The sequence below is a fragment of the Mauremys mutica genome, chromosome 3 (genome assembly GCF_020497125.1).
Source record: "Mauremys mutica isolate MM-2020 ecotype Southern chromosome 3, ASM2049712v1, whole genome shotgun sequence".
NCBI classification, from domain to species: domain Eukaryota; kingdom Metazoa; phylum Chordata; order Testudines; family Geoemydidae; genus Mauremys; species Mauremys mutica.
The window spans coordinates 50,141,976-50,166,333 of record NC_059074.1 but is presented as its reverse complement, the minus strand read 5'-3'; the positions used below and the strand labels follow the sequence as shown (position 1 = coordinate 50,166,333).

At 39.4% G+C, this 24,358-nt stretch overlaps 1 protein-coding gene across 3 annotated transcripts in view; it reads left to right on the top strand.

Moving 5' to 3' along the window:
• KHDRBS2 (KH RNA binding domain containing, signal transduction associated 2) overlaps positions 1–24,358 on the top strand; it is a 620,331-nt gene that overhangs the window by 376,092 nt on the left and 219,881 nt on the right. For all 3 annotated transcript variants that reach the window (XM_045011995.1, XR_006578577.1, XR_006578576.1), the window contains 2 exons: positions 17,793–17,920; positions 22,451–22,646. In XM_045011995.1, the coding sequence (XP_044867930.1) occupies positions 17,793–17,920; positions 22,451–22,646 (324 nt within the window). The remainder of the gene's footprint in view (positions 1–17,792; positions 17,921–22,450; positions 22,647–24,358) is intronic.

Here is a 24,358-nt window from a genome sequence, read left to right as displayed (position 1 = left end):
TTTGAACTTGCTCGCCGACAAGCTGACAAGGACAAGAGGTGCAGGAGGAAGGAGAGACTGGTCTCCAGTCATGGTCAACAGCCTCCTGCTGAGCCTGAAAACATCTGCCCTCATTGTAATAGGACTTGTGGTTCAAGGATTGGCTTTATTAGCCACCTGAGGACCCATAACTCCCATGGAAGATGATCATACTGGGTAGCGAGTGATAATCCATCATCATCATCATCATTCATTGGCACTAAATCATCAATGCAGTCCTGAATTTCTTATTCAGGGAAAACTGTTGAACTCAATGGATGGGTTCTCTGAGAAGTTACGAAAGGGCTAGCTGCAAATGTTGATAGGCATTCTAGTACAGAATTGTTACTGGGGCCACAGTTCAGCTGTGTCCTTAAGCATGTACCCAAGTTTATGCATGGAGGAGTCCTGAGTACTCACATGCTAAAATTCCTTGCGACTCAAACTAGAAAAGGAATGAACAGTCTAATTTCTAAGTCTCATTGTTGGATTATTTAATACATTCTGAGCATTCTTTCTTTTCTAATAATTTTATGGATTTGAAGAAGGGAAGCAGTGGCCAGAGTAGCACTAATTTTGTTCATAATTTTTGTTCAAAATAATAATTTACATAATTGCGTATTGATGTGAACTGTGTATACTAAGAATACCTAAGTGTACCTTCCTTTTAAGCAGATATATTTGTTTTTTAATTAAAGTGAACAATTTACAAGAGAGAGGGGATTTTCTTTTATAATATACAAACTGCCAAGTGATTTGAAACTAATTACAATCAGTGCAGAAGGGAACAGGAAATAAATCTGTGTCCCAGAAACAGAGCTATTATTGTTTCTTTTTTGTGGTGTGACATAAGCTTTGTCTGCTTTGCTGCCAGAAAAAAAGAACAATAAAATTCATATTTTGTATGTACCAAGTAATCATCTGACTCAAAAATTAATCTGTTGAAATGTATCTATTACAATAGCAGAGTAACCAGGCAGAGTTATAAATTACCGATACTTGTGCTCTATCCATAGTAGTAAAACTTTCCACGTATAATGTGTGTTCTTGTTTAATATATATTTTGTAAGTAGAATTGTGACCTTCAGATTTTCTATCTTAAGTACTTATATGGTCCCACTTACCATAGCTTCTGAGTGCTCCACAATCTTCAATGTATTTATCCTCTCAAACCCCCTGTGAGATAGGGAAGACCTATTATTCTCATTTTACAGATGGGGAGTCAAGGTACAGAGAGATGCTAAGGGACTTGCCCAAGACCATATGGGAAATCTGTGGAGGATCAGGTTTCCATGAAGCCCCAGGTTAGCACTCTAACCAATGGACCATCCTTCCTCTCCTTTCTAAGAGCTGGGTCCTTACAGTTGCTAGTGTATGTATATAACTCCTAAAGCATGTTGCTCAGAAGCTATTGCAAAGCACTGAGTGATATTTATATTCCTTTTACTTTGGGGAAACCTGTTTCAAAATAGAAACTTTAATATTCAATACTGAAACCATCATCATGATTTTTTTCACTTTTGTTTATATTCTATCATACTGTATGTATAAAAATACCAGGCAATGGATAATTAACACCCTTCTTAAGAAAATAAACTGGAGGTCTGAGGAGACAAGAATGAATTTAAAGGAAAATGTATGCTGCTGAGTAAGACACGTCCTGAATAAACTAGAGAGTCAGCGGTGACTAGGGCTACTTGTTTCAATCTGCATTTTTCCACTGTTCCTCAAGGAAGCAAACCTTGCTAGTGTGAACTATGCTTCTGTCAACCTGTAGACTGCAGTATTGTCCCAGGTACCATATCTGGAATTATATCTTAAGACCGTGGGGCGAAACCTTATTACATAAGAGGGCCACATAAATCTAAGCACAATCTTCTGTGCACCAAACAGATTCTACATATTGTAATAAGATTTAAAGTCACCTTTATTGATTTATATTTTAAGTTCAGCTTGTTTCATGTGTATTTAGATAGACAATACTGTACATAGAAACAACCTATTTACACACTTGTGTAAACTAAAATGATGTAAACATGACAAAATGCTAATCAATCAGCTGTTAGTATATTGTGTTTAAACTGACCGCAGACCTTATGAAATGCTCTGGTGGGCCGTGTATGGCCTGCGGGCCATAGGTTGGGCAACCCTGCCTTAAGTTAAATTGGAAACTCAATCTAGTACAGAATGCTGTGGTTCATGTATTAAGGGAGTTTCTGAATACAAACATGTAACTTAAGTGTTCCAGACTCAGAACAGGATGCTTTTTGGTTTCTGGAATTTTGGTGTTGCCCCATAAAGCTCTTAATTGCTTGACACCTGAGAGTCTACCCCTCTCCCCAAGCTATAATACCACTCTAGGGATCAGCAGGGGTGCTCGAACTGGTCCTCCATTAGAGAGTCTCTAGAAGGGCTTCTCAATTTAGGAGTTTACTTCACTTTTGCCTTTTGATGTTAAATCCTTTGAATTTTTTGACCTCAAAGACATCTTGTAAAGTCAATCTGAGCAGGCATTTGGAGAAACTGAAGCAACTGGTTAGGGTTTTGTGGTACCATAAGGGGTTTGAGAGATTTTGATCTGTAATATGTTTTGCTGATGGTTAGTTGATATGTTGATGATAGGCAGGGAATGTGCTGGGGTTCTGTTTTGTAATAACTTTAAAAAAAAAATATTAATGGCAAGAAGTGCCTAAAACCTACACAACACATTCATTTACTCTACTTTTTTTAAACCAAATAAATAAACACTCAGAATGGAAGAGAAAAAAGAAAGAGGAAACATGATAGAGAAGGTTAGCTGGGCCTCTTATTTATAATGCTTTCACATTGTACCAGAATAAACAGTACTTGAAAGTAAATAGCAACAAATTTACAGCTGATGGTAAATGATTAATCTGTGAGCCTCACAGCTGCAGAATATTTTAAAGCATATTTTAGTAAGTCCCTACATTTTCAGTTTTTTTGCATCTTGCAGATTTTTTTATTAGCCATTCATATATTTTCTATGAAAATTATCAGGGAGAAGCTGAAGGATATGGCAGTTGGGGCTTTTTGTACATGGGAGTGCCTGAGACAAAGTTTAGGATTGTGAGATAAGCATGTTAGCTGAATTTTTATGACAAAATGATCAGCAGTGAAATAATTAAGCATGATGACATTTAAATTGTCATCTTTAGGTTCTTGCAGTATACCTGAAAGCTTGTCTCTTCACTAACAGAAGATGGTTCAATACAAATATTACCTCACCTACCCTGTATCTTTAGGTTTTAGTATTAACACCCAATTGAAATAAATGGGAGCGTTTTCCACCTTTCAAAGCTGTTGTTTCTGTCTATCTGCAGACTCAGAGAGTCATCACTGTATCAGTGTAATCATAGCTCATATTTTCAAAGTTATCTTCACCACCATGAATGGAAGTTTAGATATTATGGAGCAAAAATTGCTGCAAAGGACTGGGTTCCACAGCAAATTTCTTGGCTATAGAATCTTGGGACATAAAGGAACTTGCTTATACTTCCACATACTTTTCTATAGAACTACATTGGTTTGTTGCATTTTTTATTTTACTGGAATTAATTCTGAGTGTAGTTGACCCAACTGCTTTTAAATACTTCTAACTTTTTCAGTATAGATTACATGTGTATTCTTCTGGCAGGTGTCACCAACTGGCATTGTTACACATAGTCTTCCAAGTCCTCTTTCTTAGCATGCAAATATGTTTTGACTCTTGGGAAGATGTGACTCTGTTGCTGTTAGTTTCGGTTACTGTTCTGTGTCAAGGAACTATGCCCTCTGCCTTGGTCTCTGATTAGAGTGAATTCTTCAGATAGTTGCTCCCTGGGAACCAGGAACTGGTGCTGGGCTGAGATTCTTCGAAGAAGAGATTGCCCTGCAAGCTGTTTGACCATCTTTCAGAACTTGTGTATGGGTAAATAAAACAAGTTACACTTAGAATACACCAGACTCTATGTTTCTGATTTTTCCTCTGCCGGGAAGCAGACTGCAAGACTCGAACATCGGCTACTGCTCAGCAATGGTCCTGGAAGAAAGGATAACATAGTGCTGAAAGAAGGAGTAACAGTATTATTATTTAAATGCCAGCTATTTTTTCTTTATCTCAGCTTGCATTTCTACAAAATCTACTCTGATAAATCCAGAACACTATTACTGCAATAGGACCCAATCCTGTGAACTCCATATTTGGCGGAAGAGCCCCTATTCCCCTTTATAGAAACAGTGACCAGCATTTTGTACCTGATTAGATGATCATTACATCTAAGATGGTCTCCAACTTTGGTTTTATTGATCAAACCTGGATTATTTCTGAATTTCACTATATATGATTATTAACACCATTAGTATAACTGTTACAATTGTGTTTGTAATAGATTCGGCGCTCTACAAGGCAGCCCTTGCGCAAGAAGCTTATTGTCTAAATGATCCAGAACAGCCTTTGACTTGGCTGTCTGTTAATATACAGTGCAAGAATTCAACCCTGCACTACTACTGTGCACAGGTGACTGCTCTAAAACATATACCCCATGTAAAGTAACTCAGACTTCCTGTATGGGGTTTGTTCATTTGTTTGTTGGAAAAGACAATAAGAAAACATAAATCCAGTCTAAGCTTTCTCCCTGGGTTTAGCGTCTCAGTCCATCACCAGGTCCTTTCTGCCTCAAAGTTAAAACCCTCCATCAAGGCAGCCCATGTCAGAAGACCGCTTTATCCTTTTCTGTGCCCTCCTGGAGAAACCTCCCCCTGAGTTTGATATTACTGACAGGTTTTGTGGAGATGGGATGGTCTCAATCCTTTCCAAGGAGAGACTATTAACCCCTTCCTGCACTAAATAAGTATGGTGTTAGTACAGCCTATCACAGCTTCCTTCCTTAGTTTTTTCAGTCAGCATGTAGATAGCTGAAATAATCTGAATTGTTTCATTGGCCTTTCTAACAGGCTGTATCTGTGGGGAGGGAAAATACATCTTTGACTGACTTCTCATACAGTATGGGTGGTGTATTTCAATATGCAAAAATCACTTTTCTTATTAAATTGTTTACTTCAGTCCAAATCTTTGCTGCATCAGCCAGAACCAATATTTCTGTTTGTTGACACTGCTTTTTCTTACTCATCCTCAATTTCTGATTGGTTATTTCCCTCTCTTCTGTAAACTCTGCACCTCTACTTAATTAATTTAAAGTATGTATGTAAGAGAGAGAGAGAGAGCGTACTGAACAAAGAAGGGATATAGAATTACTGTGGGAAATGCTCTGGAAATAGCAGCTCAGAGTACAGTAAAAAACACTGCAGTAAAATTGGCAGACAAGATACTAGGGGTAAAATTTTCAAAAGCAGCTAAGTGACTTAGGACCATATTTTAAAAGGTATTTAAGCACATAAAGATGCAATTAGATGCCTAGTGGGATTTACAAAAGTGCCAAAGTGAGTTAGGCACCTAAGTCCCATTAAAAGAAAGAAAGGAGAATAATACACAATAAAGAAAATAAGGTGCATAAGTGATGTATATCAGTTGTTCTTGTTCCATGTTTGCTGTTGGGTTTGGGATTATGATTTTACATACTTAAAGTAATTCAGTTCCTGTCATAATTGGGTTATCATGAAAAGACTTCACAGAAGTATGTCTATTGGAAGCACGTGTATAAAGAAATGGACTTCTGTGGGAGGAGTCAAAAATGAAAGATGGAGAGTAGGAGTTCAACAAGAAAGAGTTGATGGAAGCCAGCTGGTCTGCACTGATATTAAAAAAAAATGGAATAACATGCTCTGGAAACAAATCACAAACACTTGTATAGTGAGTTGACTTGCTGGTCTCTCTGGAATTAGCTCGTCCAGCCTCTGGAGCACCCTCTGTATGCCAGTGTCCCGCTGCCACTGGCCCCCGTGTCTCTCCCAGGACCCGGTGCCCCTTGTCTTTGGGGTGCTGCCCTTGGCAATACCCCTGCAGTCTCAGGGTCTCCCCAGCCAGGGGAACCCCCAACCCTCAGACAATCTAGCATACATCATATTTTTAAGTTGTGAGGTTCTGTCATTACCTCACTGCTCCTCTAGCTACAGCTCTGCTCAATTTACATCCCTTGTTTTGGTGTCCCAGTTTCCTTGCTTACCCCTATATTTTCCATAGGCTAAGTCTTTAAGGTCTCCACTCTCAGAGATCTTTCAGTTTTAGTCACAAGTTGTTCGGATCAAGGCAGAAATTACTGAGTGAAATTCAGTGGTGTATTATGCAGGAGGCCATACTAGGAAATCACAATGATCATTCCTGGCCCAACATTTATAAATTTCTCTCTCCTCCTCTTCCTATTTTCATTGTCTCTCAAATGTCATTTTTATCTCTTATCTCTGTAAGCTGAAGTTAGGAAAATTCAGACTAGAAATAAGGTACATATTTGATAATTAGCCATTGGAATAGATTACCAATGATATATTTTTTTCATTACTTGTAGTCTTTAAAATGAGACTAGATGTCATTCTGAAACATGCACTGTAGTTCAACAAGAGGTTACAGGCTTGATGCAGGAATTAATGAGTAAGGTTCTGGGGCCTCTGTTGTGCAGGAGGTCAGACTAGATGACCACTTCTGGCCTCAAAGTCTATTAATCTAACAGTAGTTGCAGCATCTGGGACCTCCCTTCTCATCAGCCATCTGAAGAGCAACAGTGGTAGCCACACACCACTCCCTAGCCATCTGTAGCACAGACGCATCTTGGGCCCACTCAATGGCCACAGGAAGATGAATAATAGGGCCTCTTATCTCCAGGTATGGATATCTGAGCACCTGGTGTGCGTGGGGGGGCTCCTTGAAAACCCCTTTAGGAATAGATGGCCTCATCGTCCTGCAAGCAGTCTGCTCCATACTCTGTATTAATATCGCTGATGCCCTTAAATGATCCCACAGCTGGCAGACCTAGGCATGGGCCTTTTGTTCCTAATGGTTAATCCAGAACCAGCTATATGACTGGGGAGGCTGGCTGACTTAGATGGCACAGTAGGAGCTGAAGACCACTGTATCAAAGCTTCAGAAGGCAGCTCTAAGGCAATGTGTGTCTTTGGGCCTGTGGGTAAGTGGAGAGGGCTGTTGCAATGCAGGATGCACTGCTGCGGCGCCTCCTGATGGTCTCTCAGGGAATTAGCTCGTCCAGCCTCCGGAGCACCCTCTGTATGCCGGTGTCCTGCTGCCGCTGGCCCCCGTGTCCCTCCCAGGACCCGGTGCCCCTTGTCTTTGGGGTGCTGCCCTTGGCAATACCCCCGCAGTCTCAGGGTCTCCCCACCCAGGGGAACCCCCAATCCTCTATCCCCACCTTGCCTCAGTTGGGGGCTACTCCCAATCACCATCTAGCCCCCACTCACTGGGGCAGACTGCAGTGTAAAAGCCATTCATCATAGGAAAGGGGGTTTTGGACCGGCTGCCTCTGCCTACCCGTGGGCTGCCCCTTGCAGCCCCAATACCTAATTGGCCTTCCACTAGGCCACAGCCTGGGGGGTTTCCAGGCCAGAGCTCCCCAGCTCCCTGGGCCTTACCCCTGCTCTGCTCGGCTCCGCTCCAAGTACCTTCTCTCAGCTCCCTGCAGCCAGGTCCCTCCATCTCAAAGCTAGAGGGAGTCTCTGCCAGCTCCTGGCTCACTGGCCTTTTATAGGGCCAGCTGTGGCCTGATTGGGGCACGGCCCAGCTGCGGCCTATAAAAGGCCAAATCAGCCTACTAGCTGCTTTCTCTCAGCCACAGCCCTCCCCAGGGCCGCTTTTAACCCCTGTTCCTCAGGAATGGGGCAGCTGCCCCACTACAAGGGCAAAGGTGAAAAATGGAGCAAAGCTGAGCTGAATCTCTGAAATTTTATCTAGATTGCTGAAAGGTTTTCAAATGTAATATGGGATTAAACTAGCGAGAGACACAAAGGGTAACATGAAAACATTGTACAAATACAGTAGAAGCAAGAGGAAGACCAAGGCCAGAGCAGGCCCATTACTCAGTGAGGGGGGAAAGACAATAATGTGGAAATGGTGGAAGTGCTAAATTACTTTTTTATTTCACTTTTCACCAAAAAGGTTAGTAGCGATCAGACATCTAAATAGTGAATGCAATGAAAATGAGGTAGTATCTGAGGCTAAAACTGGAAAGAGGAAGTTAAAAAATACTTAGCCAAGTTAGAGGTCTTCAAGTCAGCATGGTTTAATCAAATATATCCTAGAATACTCAAGGACCTCATGGAGGAGATGTCTCAGCCATTGGCAATTTTCTTTGAAAACTCATGGAAGGCAGGAGAGATTCCAGAGGAAAGGAAGAGGGCAAATATAGTGTCACTCTATAAAAAGGGGAATAGCAATCAATTTGCAACCACCTAGATGATGATAAGGTGATAAGTAAGAGTCAACATGCATTTGTCAAGAACAAATCATGTCAGGTCAACCTAATAGCTTTCTTTGACAGAGTAACAAACTTTGTGGATAGTGGGGAAGTGGTAGATGTGGTATATTTTGACTTTCGTAAGGCTTTTAATATCATCTTGCATGACCTTCTCATAAGCAAACTGGGGGAATATAGACTAAAAGGAGCTACTATAAGGTGGGTGCATAACTATTTGGAAAACTGTTCCCAGAGAGTAGTTATCAGTAGTTCACAGTCAAGCTGGAAGGGCATATTGATTGGAGTTCCACAGGGATCAGTTCTGGGTCCGGTTTGGTTCAATATCTTTGTCTATGATTTAGATAACAGCATATAGAGAGAACATTTATAAAGTTTGTGGACAATACTGAGTTGGGAGGGATTGCAAGTGCTTTAGAGGATAGGATTAAAATTCAAAATGATCTGGACAAACTGGAGAAATTGTCTGAAATAAATAAGATGAAAAACAATAAGGACAAATGCAAAGTACTCTATTTAGGAAGGAACAATCAATTGCACACATACAAAATAGTAAAAGGATCTGGGGAGAGCAACAAAAATGATTAAAGATCTAGAAAACATGACCTATGAGGAAAGATTGTAAAACTTGGGTTTGTTTGGTCTGGAGAAGAGAAGACTGAGGAGGGACATAACAGTTTTCAAGTATATAAAAGGTTGTTACAAGGAGGAGGGTGAAAAATTGTTCTCCTTAACCTCTGAAAATAGGACAAGAAGCAATGGGCTTTAATTGCAGCATGGGAGGCTTAGGTTGGACATTAGGAAAAACTTCCTGACTGTAATAATCTTCTGAGCAGATATTTAAATGAATTATTTAGTATAAAAATGAATCATTTTGAATATCAATACTCCTTGAGGCTCCTTTAGCTCTGTTGTAGCAATGACTAATCTCATATCACTGGACCAAATTTCATTTAAATACCCACACAGAACTTGCATTCAAGACATTGGCAACTTCACTCTCACTGCTGAGAAGCAAGATGTCACCTCTCCCTTCCTTGGTGCTTGTAAAGTATGGTGTCCTGTGCTGACGATGCCGGGCATATTTAATTGTGCATGCTTAAAGAGAAAAACGACATCCACACTAGAGTTAGTGCAGTCTGTGGCAACCTGACAAATCTCCCAGCTGTCAAAATGAAGCATACATGACTTTGGCTTGTATCTGGTTGCATTCTGCTGATAGGCATTTATAGGCACAAACTCATGTTGGTCAAAACACGTTCTGATGGAGACTGAGAAGTGTATAGTCTGTTTTATGTGTTTTTGATCTTTAATGTAGCTTATTTATAGACAGACAGTAATCAGGTAGACACTAACCTATTTTTTGTTTGTGTTGTGTGTGAAGTGGCACAATATTTATTAGTGTGGGTTATGCCTAGGGCCATATCAAATTCATGGCCGTGAAAAACACGTCACTGAAATCTGGTCTCTCTCATGAAATCTGGTGTTTTGTGTACTTTTACCCTAGAGCAGCATTTCTCAAACTGGGGTTCCTGACCCAAAAGGGGGTCACAAGGCTATTGTAGGGTGGTTGTGGTATTGCCACCCTTACTTCTGCACTGCCTTCAGAACTGGATAGCTGAAGGTATGGGGAGATTGTCACTTTTGGGGAGGGGGTCATAATTGGATTTACATGTTTATATTTTGTTGGTTTTAAATACATATTCATATTTTGTTACAACACTGTGAAATATAAAATATAAATATCTGAAAGCTTGAAATTCAATATTTTTTAAAATGACATTCACAAAAAATGGACTGTGATTTTGGCAGGACCCTGGTTATGCTCCCTTTCACCTAGTTGTTGAAATGCATAGTTTTTGTCCTGAGCTCAGATGGCTTATATCAGGGGTCGGCAACCTCTGGTATGCGGCTCGCCAGGGTAAGCACCCTGCCAGGCCGGGCCAGTTTGTTTACCTTCCGTGTTGGCAGGTTCAGCCAACCACGGCTCCCCTGGCCGCAGTTCACCATCCCAAGCCAATTGGGGTGGTGGGAAGCCGCGGCCAGCACATCCCTCGGCCCGCACCCTGGCTTATATTCATGATTTTGACTATTTGTTTAAGTATTTGTCTGCATGTACAGCAACTGTTTTTACATAAGTGCTGACATATATGGTCAACTGTATAGAGGCATATGGCACTAATGTGATATGACAGTCAGAGAAGAGGACATTTGGCAGAAGAATCATCATTTATGGTGCTCTGCAGGCTGTCCATCTAAATCCATCATTACCTGGCACCTATGTTCTAGCAAAATAGTTGGACCAATCTGGGAATAGGCATAATGCCATCCTAACAGATGGATATGAGTGTAGGTAACCAAAAGACCAGGCATACACATTAAATATGCCTTCAGAGAGCATGAGTCTTATCTAGGGACATCAAAACTGCTTACTTTGAGCCTCTCTGTGTGTAGTTAAGAGCATATGCTACCACTACAATGCAACTTGGGCTAAAACCAGCTCCCACAGTTCTGGTGAACTTTATATTAATTTTGTGGCTGGATGAGATATCTCAATTATTATTAAAGACATGGAGTGTAAAGTTGTATGGCACAATTGCAGCTGTGCTGATTCCAAATGACGTAATTGATCTCTATTGCAAAAGAAACACGTGCAAATTTGTATGTGGAAAAATCAAGTATAATGGTGATTCATTCTTATAAAGCCTTTATTACATTTTCTGCTGTGATTTCTTTCTGTTTGCTGTGTGAAAATGAAATCCTGTTCTGTCAAAACATTTATTCTTTACAACATGAAAAGTCCATTAATCTCATGCTCTAGGTGAAGATGGGGTTGAATTTAACATTGCTAGTTTGTCAATGGTGTGCCCTTAAAATGTTAACATGTACTAAAAAAGGCACTTGGGGCACTGATGCACTTATGCACTATGGAAAATAAGAAAATGCAATCAAAGTAAAATAAATTTATCTTTACCACCAATTCTAAGTCGTCATTGCAGTTAACTGAACGGAACAGTGTTTCATGTGACAAATAAAGGATACATGAGGTGGCAGCTATCCAGCATTCCAAATTTTGTAGCTCTTATCTACAGGAGGCCCCAAGGCCACAGCTGGAGTTAAAGAGAATATTCTTAGTTAAGCTGCATGTACAGATTAATTGAAAGGCTTATCCTTCAAAGAATTGCCCATGACGTCTGATCACTGCACATCTGAAGTGAATGAGATTTACCCAAAGATGGTGGGACAGGTAGAATTGATATACTGAATTGATGATATCCTGAGAGTAGAACAAGCAGGTTTTAGATAAGTTCTGACACTCACTATCTACATCAAGAATGGCTTCCAGACTAGCCAGAGATAGATGCAGAAATCCTAGGTTTTACTGCTGCACATAACACAAACTGGTCTACTATACAAACTGTCATTGATTCACAGCCATGACAATCCACTTTGGTAGGAGCTATTGCTGAAAAGCCATCAGCTCCATATTTTGTTTGTTTGTTTTTGTCTTCCAAATAAGCAGCACCTGAAAGTCCAAGAACAATGGTCTGCCTGAGGTCTCAGTTCTAGCACTGACAATTTTCAACCTCTTTACAAGTGGCCTTCCCTACACTACTGTAAGGAGTTTTAATTACACAGACATCTGTTTGACAGGACAGGAGCAAGATTTCACTCATGTAGAAGAAGTTCTGATGCTGACATGAAGATGGCCCATTATTGTAAAGTGGCATAATATTTATTACTAAATATTACTTACTAAAACCTCACTGAAAATAAAGACAAGAAACAACCTGATCAGCAAACTTGCCTCTGTATAAATCCATGGTACGCCAACATATTGAATACTGCGTGCAGATCTGGTCACCCCATCTCAAAAAATCTATATTGGATTTAGAAAAGATACAGAGAAGGGCAACAAATGATTAAGGGTATGGAACAGCTTCCGTATGATGAGAGATTAAAAAATCTGGGACTTTTCAGCTTGGAAAACAGATGACTAAAGGAGGATATGATCGAGGTATATAAAATCATGAATGTTGTGGAAAAATTGAAAAAGGAAATGTTATTTAATCCTTCACATAACACAAGAACTAGGGTAACCCAATGAAATTAATAGGCAGCAGATTCAAAACAAAAGAAAGTTTTCCTTCACAGTCAACCTGTGAAATTATTTGCCAGGGGATGTTGTGAAGGCCAAAATTATAACAGGGTTCAAAAAAGAACTAGATAAGTTCATGGAAGATAGGTCCAATGGCTTTTAGCCAGGATGGGCAGGAATGCAACACCAGGCTCTGGGTGTCCCTAGCCTCTGATTGCCAGAAGCTGAGAGTGGATGATGGGATGGATCACTCGATGATTATCTCTTCTGTTCATTCCCACTGAAGCCCCTGGCATTGGCCACACTGCTGGAAGACAGGATACTGGGCTAGATGGACCATTGGTCTTACCCAGTATGGCCATTCTGATGTTCTTATATATAACCCAAACGTATCTGCCCCCACTGTAACAAACTAGACCCCACTTCCCTCCCAAAGCTGGGATAGAACAGGGTCTCTTTCTCTCTCCACAGAGTTAATAACAAAGTAAGAATATACATTAAAATTTTAAACCTAACCAGCATCCATTAAGTGATTTGACAACAGATGTCAGAACATGTTAGTATTAGAGCTGAGTGAGTCTAATATTTATTTATTTTTCTTTCTTTTATATAGGAATTAGATACAGTGCTCCTGTCAGCTAATTTGTAAGTTATTATCTGAAGAATTTTCTCCCTAAAGCAAGACATGCCACATCTATCTCTGTTTAAAGATGTGTTTAATCCACTGAGCCACCATCTTTGCTCAAGACACCCTGTTTGGACTATCCCCCAGTGGTTCTCAACCTTTCCAGATGACTGTACCCCTTTCAGGAGTCTAATTTGTCTTGCGTGCCCCAAGTTTCATCTCACTTAAAAACTACTTGCTTACGAAATCAGACAAAAAAAATTACAAGTGTCACAGCATTCTATTACTGAAATATTGCTTACTTTCTAATTTTTACCATATAATTATAAAATAAGTCAATTGGATTATAAATATTGTACTTACATTTCAGTGTATAGTATATAGAGCAGCATAAACAAGTAATTGTCCCTATGAAATTTCAGTTTGTACTGACTTCACTAGAAATTTTTATGCAGCCTGATGTAAAACTAGACAAATATCTAGATGAATTGATGTACCCTCTGGAAGATCTCTGTGTACATGTACCCCTGATTGAGAACCTCTGCACCGAGGAACCTCAAAATCTCCACCAGGTTGCCTAATTGATGTCAAGAACAAGTTTCAAACATAGCCAATGCCTATCTTGTGACAACCCCCTGGTTTTACTTTCCACACCATCTTTACGTAAAGCTCAATGACTTCAGATGTGCAGTGATCAGATGTGCTGCTAATGGCTATATGTGGTGCCTTTGTGACTCCCTGCTTTGCTGTTGTGGCCATCTAGAAGATGTAGGCCACATACATGCAGGCTGCACCTTTTGGCAAGGGCGGGCTGGTTCCCTCTTCCCTCAGCTACTGAATGGTTAAGACACTCAGACTGTTGAATGGAATATCCAGTGGGTATCCTGAAGCTGTTATTCTGGAAGCTGGCAGGCCCCAGTCATAACCTAGGAATATAGGGAGTGCAAATCCATCTTTCCCTTTTTCTCCTATTTCTCTGCTGAGCACAAGAATGGAATAACAGAATTGGGCACTAAATGTGTATGTAAACATGTTGCTCTCTATTGGCTATATAAAGCTGCAAACAAATATTTTGTAGCTGAGAGGGTTTTTTTATTGGCTTGTGCAATAGGGATCTGTGTTTTTGGAGATGTAAGCCCAGATTTCTATTCCTGGCTCTGCAGGTGTTTGATTTATTGTGGAGAAGTGACAGCCTCTTCACATTTAAGTCTGACTGTGTGATTTTGCTCCCCTTATACCTAATACACTAGATTATGATACTTCTCTTACAAATTGTTTAAAACCGCCATACTTAGGCCAGCTGTAAAATGAGGCTACTGATGCTTACTTTTGTAAAGCCCTTTGAGATCTCAAGATGAAATAGCTCTGTATAAAGCATTATTTCTCAGACACTTTTTAAAATATAGTCTAAGGCTAAGAGAGGTCAAGTGACGTGGCTGCTAGGTACTAGTAGATAGGTGTTTGCAGAATCAAGAGCTCTGAGTGCTAGTCTAGTTTTACCAATATTTATAGTGAAAGTTAGGCTGGACTACACATGCATGAAGGGCTAACTTAGCTGTGTAGTGAATGTGAGTAATAGTATCTTATTAGGTGCAGAATGAATAAAAGAGAGGTTCGGGGAATCTCTCAGTGTGCATGTTTCAAGATCTAAAAAGTCTGCAAAGAGGTTTGGGTTGAGTTTCAGGTACATGGTTTGGTTGGTTCTTGTTTAATTTAAATGGGTTCACACATCCTTAGCTGTGATGTGATTATCAAATAAATTATTTTGATAGTTTAAGACAACTGAGTTCATACACTTCATGAGTAAGTGATTGCTAAAGTCAGTGATCAAAAATTCATATATTTTGCCTAATAATCCATATATAGACATTTATGTGGCCCGATTTACAGAAATACTGAGTTCTTTTGAATGTGCTGGGATTTTCAGCACCTTTGAAAATCAAGGTATCTGTGTAGAAGCCTAAGTATTCAGGTGTCTAGTGTTTAAGAAAATGTCCATTATTTCTAGCATAAAGCAGATGGTACCCTTATTATTATTCTTAGCAAGGCAGACTGACTGGACATCAGTAATATTTTAAGGATATAAACAACATGGATCTATCAGGAAAAGATATAGATTAAATTAGATTATCAGAGATGAGGTTTCATAATTAGTGAATAAAAGACTAGTACTGGACAAAACACCTATCACTCAGGAGTCAATTTTAATGTGGGGTGAGGGTTTTCTAAAATGCTGTATAAAGTATGTAAATACCTCATTATTCTTTGTTCAGTACAGGTACATCTTACGCGCAACATCTTGTGTTCACTCATGTATATTCACTTGGGATTAGATGTATCTGAAGCACCAGCAGCCTAATTTTTCCTCAAATGCTAGGCACTGAACTCAGCTACAATTAAATATTCAGCAGATACTCTATTGCTAGCTAGACTCATGTAGTAGTTATGAAAGATTAATTCAGTGCTAAATTCCTATTTAATGAGGGAGTTGAAGTAAGCATCACAGTCTAAAATCTCAGACTTCAGGTTTAGAAGATTACATTTTTATTAGGCTTTGTAAAGGGCACGTATGATAAATGATCTCTGTAGAATTTATAACTTTTAAAATCACTCTCTTTCAGGATATCCTTCCAAATACATTAGCTACAGGTTTTGATACCAGTTGAGTTGAGGAGCTTTCTTTCTGCCCAGTATATCTCTAGAGAGGGATACTTGTAAGCAGGATCCCAGAATGTGTCAGCCTCCCTTCCTCACTATCTTTTGCATCCCTTCCATCCTAACTTGCCTTTCATTTTGGATAAGGTTAATTTATGTTTGTGTTTGAGACCCCTCAGCATTTCTCTGGGAATTCAGGAGCAAACCAAATTCTCTAGGTTGATGTCTTAATGTTGAAATAGTGTCATCATCACAAGTGGTTAGCATAATATTACTCAATGGTCAGTGGAAGATATCTGGTTATATCTGTAAATGTTACCTGTTGGATGCTATGTGTAGTTTTCCTACCATCTATTACACAGCAGGTTGATCTACCAGGATGCTTTGGTGCAATACCACTAATGACATAATGAAGGAACACTGTGCAATAAGATTCGGGGCTTGGTGTGACCTGTCAACTATTATTTGGGTTTAATTTTAATAATAATAGTAAAAGGGTGTTTTCCTTTAAAGTTGGAATTACATTAATATGTTTTATTATAGTGCCACTCACTGGAAATTTAGTGTTAAATTGTGTTCTGGCGTCCAATCTCATACAAGGAAGTAAGAATCCCCCTTATGTCCCTAAGCAGACTACCTAGATCTTGGGTCCAAACTCTCAGGAATAGAGAAGGGGCTACAGGATGGCTTACTCCTTCCTTGGACGGTAGGCAAGGCTAGTGTGGGGAAGGGTAGGGAAGGAGCGGAGTCCTGGTTCTATATGTCTATCGGCTGGCTTGTGAAGCTCAGTCAGTGAAGGGAGTACTAATTATGTACACAAATGACTAGTAGGATTTTTTTTAAAAACGCTGCTAAAAAGAAGTGTCGCTTGTGGTGTACTCCAGGCTGTGTTTTCTGATCCTCATATCAGTCAATGCTGTTGTTTGTCAGATCAGTTGCTTCCTCAAGGATGGAAAAACTGGAGGGTTGAAATTCAATAATCTTTTCTGGTTTGAAATACTAATTAACTGTTGCACACTCTATTGTCAGAAAGCCAGCAACTGCATTAGAGTTTTATACCCTTAGCAGCAGGCACAAGAGTTAGCTACAAAAGCAAGGGGATTAGAGAAAAAAGGAATTCTCCTTGAGACTAAGAAAATAAAAACTGTGGACTAAATATAAAATGTCTATGATGGTCATGTTATATAATACTGTATCAGTAAAAACTGAAATTCATTTGATCTGCTTACTGATCCAGAGAAAGCTAGGAATGCTGTGGAGTTCGTTCTCTAAGATCTCGGCTAAGTGGGTCTTCCTTGTATCATGAGATACCTGATACTTAGCAGTGCCATTCCTGAGGTCTAAAGAGAGCTCAATTTAGCTCTCCTGCTAAGAAGATATATGGAGTAACATAAAGTCTGTTTTTACTCAGGAGAAAAATTAAGTAAAGATATATGGACGTGGAGGTTCAACCTAAGACTCCCACATCCACTGGTAGGCATGATTAAATTATCCAGTCAGGTTGATCCAATTTAATTTGCCAGGAAATAATGTCAAAATGGAGTCTGTGTTTTGGAATAGATAGTAGAAGATAGGGATTTTTAAAAATAGGCAATTAAGAAATACCCCAGAAATGATGTATATTACTAGATTTTTATGCCATTACACTATTTGAGATCAGCACCATTGTATGTGACCACCCTTTTACACTTTGTCCTTCATATGCAGTAGCTCTCAAAAGACAGATTTACAAACCGTGATAAGTAATGTGTAAGTAACCTTGTGAACACATTTACATCCATGCTCCCCAGTATTAGAAGCTACATGCACAGTCCCCATATATATACACAAATCAGGGACAGGTAGTTGCTGCACATAGAATTTCTATCATTTCATGTGGGAGTGCAAGAAAACTGCAACAAAAGTGATTTGCATGTGCAAAGGTGTATGTGACCACACAGAGTTTGGGTTTAGGATGGTTTGACAGGAAGGCCAAATCTAGACACCAAAACCTCAGACAGTTCTGTCTTCTATCTTTCAGGACTACAATGACGAAATCCGTCAGGAGCAGTTGAGAGAATTGTCGTACTTGAATGGTTCTGAAGATTCAGCACGTGGACGGGGCATTCGTGGAAGAGGAATCCGGGTACCACCTGCAGCTCCATCAAGGTACTTTGTTCTCTTATGCAGCCAGACTTTGAAAACATAGCCTGTTGAAACACGTATGATCTTTATAATCTGATTATTAACATGGTCAATAAGCCAAAATATGTTTCTCCTCAACACTGGTACATGGTTATTTCAGTCCCGAGTCTATGACCCACAATTCACAGATGTTAGGGCCATAGTGCTGCCAGAGTCTTGCTGTGCCAGTGTATATGGCTGTGGAAGAATCATCCAAGGTAAGGGATTTCTCCAATGACAGAGTCAATTTCACCATTACAGACAGCATGGCTGGAGCTAACTTAAGTCCTATTGAGTCTCAACTAACAGATAATCATCTTGGAGTACTTGACAGCAGGTGTAACTCAGAGCAGGCTTACTAGAGTATGCAGCCTGTTCCAGATTGAGGAAACTGAAAGACTCTTTTTGCGCGCGCGCACACACACACACACACACACACACACACATGCATCGCCACTCTGCAGTGTGAGCTGTTTATCTAGATTGGAAGGTCTTAGCCATTATCACTGCAAATTCCCTAATGGACAAAATGAATGCACTGTGTGCAACAGGCATTGTTAATTCCATAAAGGATAACATTATTCAACAAATAACATGTTATTTATTGAATATAGTATCAGTTCTAATTGGAGTAGTTAGAATGTGTCCTAACACTGGCTTGCACAATCCTTCCAAGTATTACCTGATTATGATATTTTCATATTTTCACTGTAACTATGTATCGCACTGACTTTGCTCACTATATGTTTTAACTTGTATTGCTTCTTAAGACCCACTTCCACTGTTAAGTCCACAGGAAACTAGCCATCTAAGGCAATAGTTTAACCCAGGTTGACCTTGTGCCTACATACATTCATTTCTGAATGAAGCTTAATATAGGTCTGTTTTTAATTTAAAAACAAGTAAGCAAGCAAAGAAACTTCAACCTCTGTCATCCACCATGTTGTGGACTAATCTTCATTAACCCATTAATTTGATTCATGTTGTCTATTTCCTTTGTTCTCCAAAGGTCCCCATACTGTTTGTTACTCTCCCTTCAGTTCATTAATGGGAGGAATCACATTTAATTATCTATATTGTGAGGCACTTAGCACAATCTTACACATGATAAAATACTAAATAATACTGATTTTTTTTCTCAAAGCATTGTATTTGTTAAGGTCTGCCTCCTCCAGCTCATATTACTTTAGTTGGGATATTGTAACATTAGAGCAGACCTCTTCCTGGACTGTTCCAATATCCCTTCTCTGTCCTGTATTATATGGAAACAACACCATCATTTTTTCTGCAGATTTTTGCCCCTGCCAAAAATGTGGAATCAGCATATTAAGATCTTGCTTGTCATAGTTTTCCTTTGATTTGACTAAGAGGCAGTGAAAAGGACATGAATTTTCAGTTATTTTAAAGGATATTGTTAAATGGTTTAACTTGCAAAATTCATCTTTCCCCACTACTGCAATCTGGAGATGGGTATTTTTCCAGTCTTTAAATATAGCTTAAAAGCCGACCATCCTGTCAATAAAGTTTCAGAAATACAATGGTTACTGTCTATGCAAGACTTGTACACTGTTACTGCAAAGTCACACAAGGAAAACCAAAAGTTAACTACCAACCCCATTCTTAGGGCAGTGCTGACATAATTGATTCTGTTGATTCACAAACAAGGAAGTACATAACATAAGAACGGCCGTACTGGGTCAGACCAAAGTTCCATCTAGCCCAGTATCCTGTCTACTGACAGTGGCCAATACCATGTGCCCCAGAGGGAGTGAATCTAATAGGTAATGGTCAAGTGATCTCTCTCCTGCCATCCATGTCCACCCTCTGACAAACAAACAGAGTCTAGGGACACCATTCCTTACCCATTGTGGCTAATAGCCATTAATGGACTTAACCTCCAGGAATTTTTCCAGTTCTCTTTTAAACGCTGTTATAGTCCTAGCCTTCACAACCTCCTCAAGTAAGGAGTTCCACAAGTTGACTGTGGAAATAGAGCAGACCCATATTGGCTTTTACTTTATAAAATATGGAGGTGGGAAATCAGTGTCTGATAAATCAAAAAGGACTCTAACAGAAAGGGTAAGAACATTTTCAAACTTCTTTTTTGCCTTCAACATGTCCTGTTTGTCGGTGTTGGCAGCTCTTGTTCTTTGTCTTCCAAGCACACAGCCATAAGAAGATAAGAATGGCAATGGTCCATTTAGCCCAGCATCCTGTCTTCTGACAGTGACCTTGTTCATATCCTCCTTCAGTGTCTCAAACCACTAGATTTTGTACTCTGACCAACATATCCCATGTTTCATTATCTCACATGATCCAACCATCTCAGGTGATACTCCCACAGCTTTTCCATGAAGATCTCATTTCAACGGTGTTAAGTAATTGTTGTTCTCTATTCCTCTATTCCTCCTTGGCCAGAATTCTGGCCCATTCATCATGGATGGCTTAATCATTTTCAAACTATGAAGAAAATACTGAAAACAATGAATTAAAATAAAAAGATGAAAAACATTATAGCATTTTGGGCAACATGAAACTAAAATACACAAATGGCAAATTTGAAATGTGGGGCCAGATCCTCAACTGCTACGAATTAGTGTAGTTCTGTTGAATTCAATTATATGCCCCATGACTTCCTTTAACAAATTTACATCCTACAACTGTCTCTTGTATTTTGTAAGGTAGTTTTTTCAATGAATAACTCTAAAAATGTTGCAAATGAAATAGCTGGACTTCAAGTCATTTGACAAAGCACAGTGGACTAGAAAATGTAAATTCATTGCATAAAGGTCACACCTATTCAGAGTCTATAGTATCAGCAGCAGCAACTTGTAGAAAAACAGGCTCACATGAGATATAGACATTTAGGATCACACATACTTCATCTACAGTTACACAGGGATTAAAGACAATTTTTTTAAATGTATATGTCTAGAGTTAGACATGTAAATCCATATTTAGGGCTCAATATAGTCCCCCACTGAAGTCAGAGGAAAAGCCTCCATTGACGTCGTTGGAGCTGGGTCAGGCCTGTAGACACCTAAATAGTAATGGCCTAATTTTTAGAGGTGCTAAGCACCCACCCCCCCATTATTTTTCAAGTGTAGTCCTAACTATTATAATAATGATACTGAGCATTTGCAAAGAACTTTTCATTGTTGAATGCATTAATTAACAGTATAAGAAGATCAAGAACAAATTGTGTCAAACCAAACTAATAGCTTTCTAGAGAAATGGTCTGAAGTAAAAAGGATGAAATTCAATAAGGACAAATGCAAAGTGCTCCACTTAGGATGGAGCAATCAGTAACACACATACAAAATGGGAAATGACTGCCTACGAAGGAGTACTGAGGAAAGAGATCTGGGGGTCATGCTGGATCACCAGCTAAATATGAGTCAACAGTGTAACACCATTGCAAAAAAAGCAAACACATAGAGTGACCAGACAGCTAGCGTGAAAAATAGGGACAGGGAGTGCGGGGTAATAGGAGCTTATATAAGAAAAAGACCCAAAAATCGGGACATCTGGTCACCCTACAAACATATTCTGGGATGCATTAAGAGTGTTGTAAGCAAGACACAAGACATAAATCTTCCACTCTACTCCACGCTGACAAGGCCTCAACTTAATTATTGTGTCCAGTTCTGGGTGCCACATTTCAGGTAACGTGGACAAACTGGAAGAAAGTCGAGAGGAGAGCAACAAAAATAACTGAAGGTCATGACCTTTGAGATAAGTGACCTGTGAAAGAAGTTTGGAAAAAGTATGTTTGTTTAATCTGGAGAAGAAAAGACTAAGAAGGCAAGTTTGGTGAAGAGTCGAGGTTTCCCACACTCCACCACAAGCACAGGGCTAGAGCAGCCACATTTCAGGAGGGCACTAGGAAGTCAGGGATACGGTTGGTTAGATTCAGGTATGCATCCTGCAGTGTGGACACTGGAGCCCTCGGTTTGGGCCCAGGTTAGAAAATTGCTAACCCTAGGGTTGGCAACCAGTGCAGATGCTCAAGCCCTGGGTTCTCTAACCCAGGGTCGACTGACTTGAGTCCCTCTAACTGTAGGCTTACATTGAAATGTAGACATACCCAATGTGGGTTAAACCTCTATTTGCCAAGTTTCCCAGCAGTAAAATGAGCATCATAATTATGGTCCACCACTGTAAAGTGCTTTGAGATCTGCAAGTAAAAGGCCTCATTCTTCCCTCACACTATTTTTACATCACTTCAACTCCATTGTATGGAATGAAATTACTTCTGATTTGCACCAGGGTACGCAAGAAGGGAATCAGGTTCAAAAGTTGCTAGGTCTGTGCAACCTATTACCTTTTCATTAAAACTACAGACATATTCCTTTTTGAGCCATTTTCAGATGTATCCTACAAGCTCTTAGCAGTGTAACTCTCAGGTGCTGCTAAAACCTTGTGATATGTTAAACTGTGATAAGAGAATAAGAGCCTTTAAAATTAGATAACAATTATGTCCTCACCTCAAGTACATATCTTTGTTTCTCTTAGAGGACGTGGGGGTGCGCTTCCTCCTCCCCCACCTGGGCGAGGTGCCCAAACACCTAGAGGGACACCAGTGACACGTGGAGCACTCCCAGTTCCTCCTGTAGCTAGGGGTGTTCCAACCCCTCGAGCAAGGGGAACTCCAGCAGTCCCAGGCTACAGACCACCCCCTCCTCCAGCACATGAGGCCTATGAAGAATATGTAAGTAACTATATGTTTTGATAATTGATATGAGCCAAACAGCTTTGGCAACTTGCAGGTACCTCTGTATTTGAGGACACTGGGTAGTCCAATAAATGCCTACACGGTACCACATACCCTTCACTGGTAGTTATATACTGTGCATGAAAAACTGTGATTTAAGTGACTGGAATCATTTGATGATATCTTTTAATTGTACAAGTATTAGCTATGGGTAGGAATAGGCTGAGTTCTCCCAATTATCTTTATATTTTCATGTGCATATGTCTTTGCAAAAATTTAATATGAATGAATGGAGATGGGGAAAAGCACACAAAGTTATTTCATCAATATTTTCTAAAAGACTGGGCTCATGTGTTGTGAAGACTGATATTCACTGTTGTCTGAGCATTTAATTTGTGCTATGAGAAAGATGCATTCACTTGTCTAGTTAAGCTGCTTCTACCCCCTTATAGGATGTTACGTATATAAAAGACTTAGGAATTCTTGACAAAAGGTGTTTTTAAAATGTGTGGTGATTGTTATAGCATGCATAAAGCATTCTAAATATGTATGCTGATTTCCAGAAATATAAAAAAGAAATCCAGTAGAAAACATATCTGGTCTAGTTTTTATAAATCTAAAAAAAGGTATCCTAAACTTTCAAAGTGGGCTTTTGAAATAACACAAGAAAGGTACATGCCTAACAAAAGAGCAATATATTTATTCCAAAAAGCATATAAAAGACAATACTTATTGTAGGTTAGTTCTTAAAAAATAGAAGGCTGTGCCTTTGTGGAAAAAATAGCAATTTTTGTGTATACTTTTTTATGCTTTGGATTACTGTTCTTTCATGTTATAGTTTATTATTTTCTTTATTTGTATTCAAAATTAAGAGTGTCATGGGTACAAGGAGGACAAATGCAAATTCAAACAATCATCAGGAAAACTGAGGCCATAATACGTATTTAATAAGATATTGAAAATAATTATGTTGTAAACATAAGGTCTTTCAAATGATCCTTGTTAATGTTACCTCCTGAAGCTATCACTATAACAACAAACATTCAAATAGAGGGAAAGTATTATCAAATATAATGTCTGACTTTTTTAAACAACAGTAATTAAAAATGTAATATGAACATTCCCTCCCCATCCAGTAGTCATGATATAGAACTATCAGTAGGTGAATCAATGAGAAAATAGTTTATCTACAATTAGAAAATCTCTGAAATCAGAGGATGGAAATGTGGTAAAAGATATTCAGTGTCAAAACGGTTTACCAGTATCTCATTCATTTTTAGAGTCCAGATAAGCCACAGCCCCTTCAGTCAAGGTGGAAGACTATGATACTGATTACAAGTAAGAAATGAGGATCAGTTCTTTGTGTGCTAGTACATATACATATTCCACTGTTGGTGAGAGATCATCCAGTGCACATGTTGGAGAATTTTCTAGTCTGCAGTATCTAATAGGGCAGTGCATGTGCCTATCTTCTTCTTGTGAATTCCGGCAAGGATATAAAGGGCAGCGTATGGGGTCTACAAAGAGAGGTAGTACCAAATCAGAACAATTGCACTCTTTGAGTAGTACTTTCACTGGTCCTCCCTTTCCATCCAGCTTTCACCTCTGGCTCCAAGTAGCTGCTTATTTGTGTCAACAGCCACACCTCTGGACACCACTTTGACTGGTGGGCTAAACCAGTTAGAAGGTAACTGTGACGGGAAATGTCT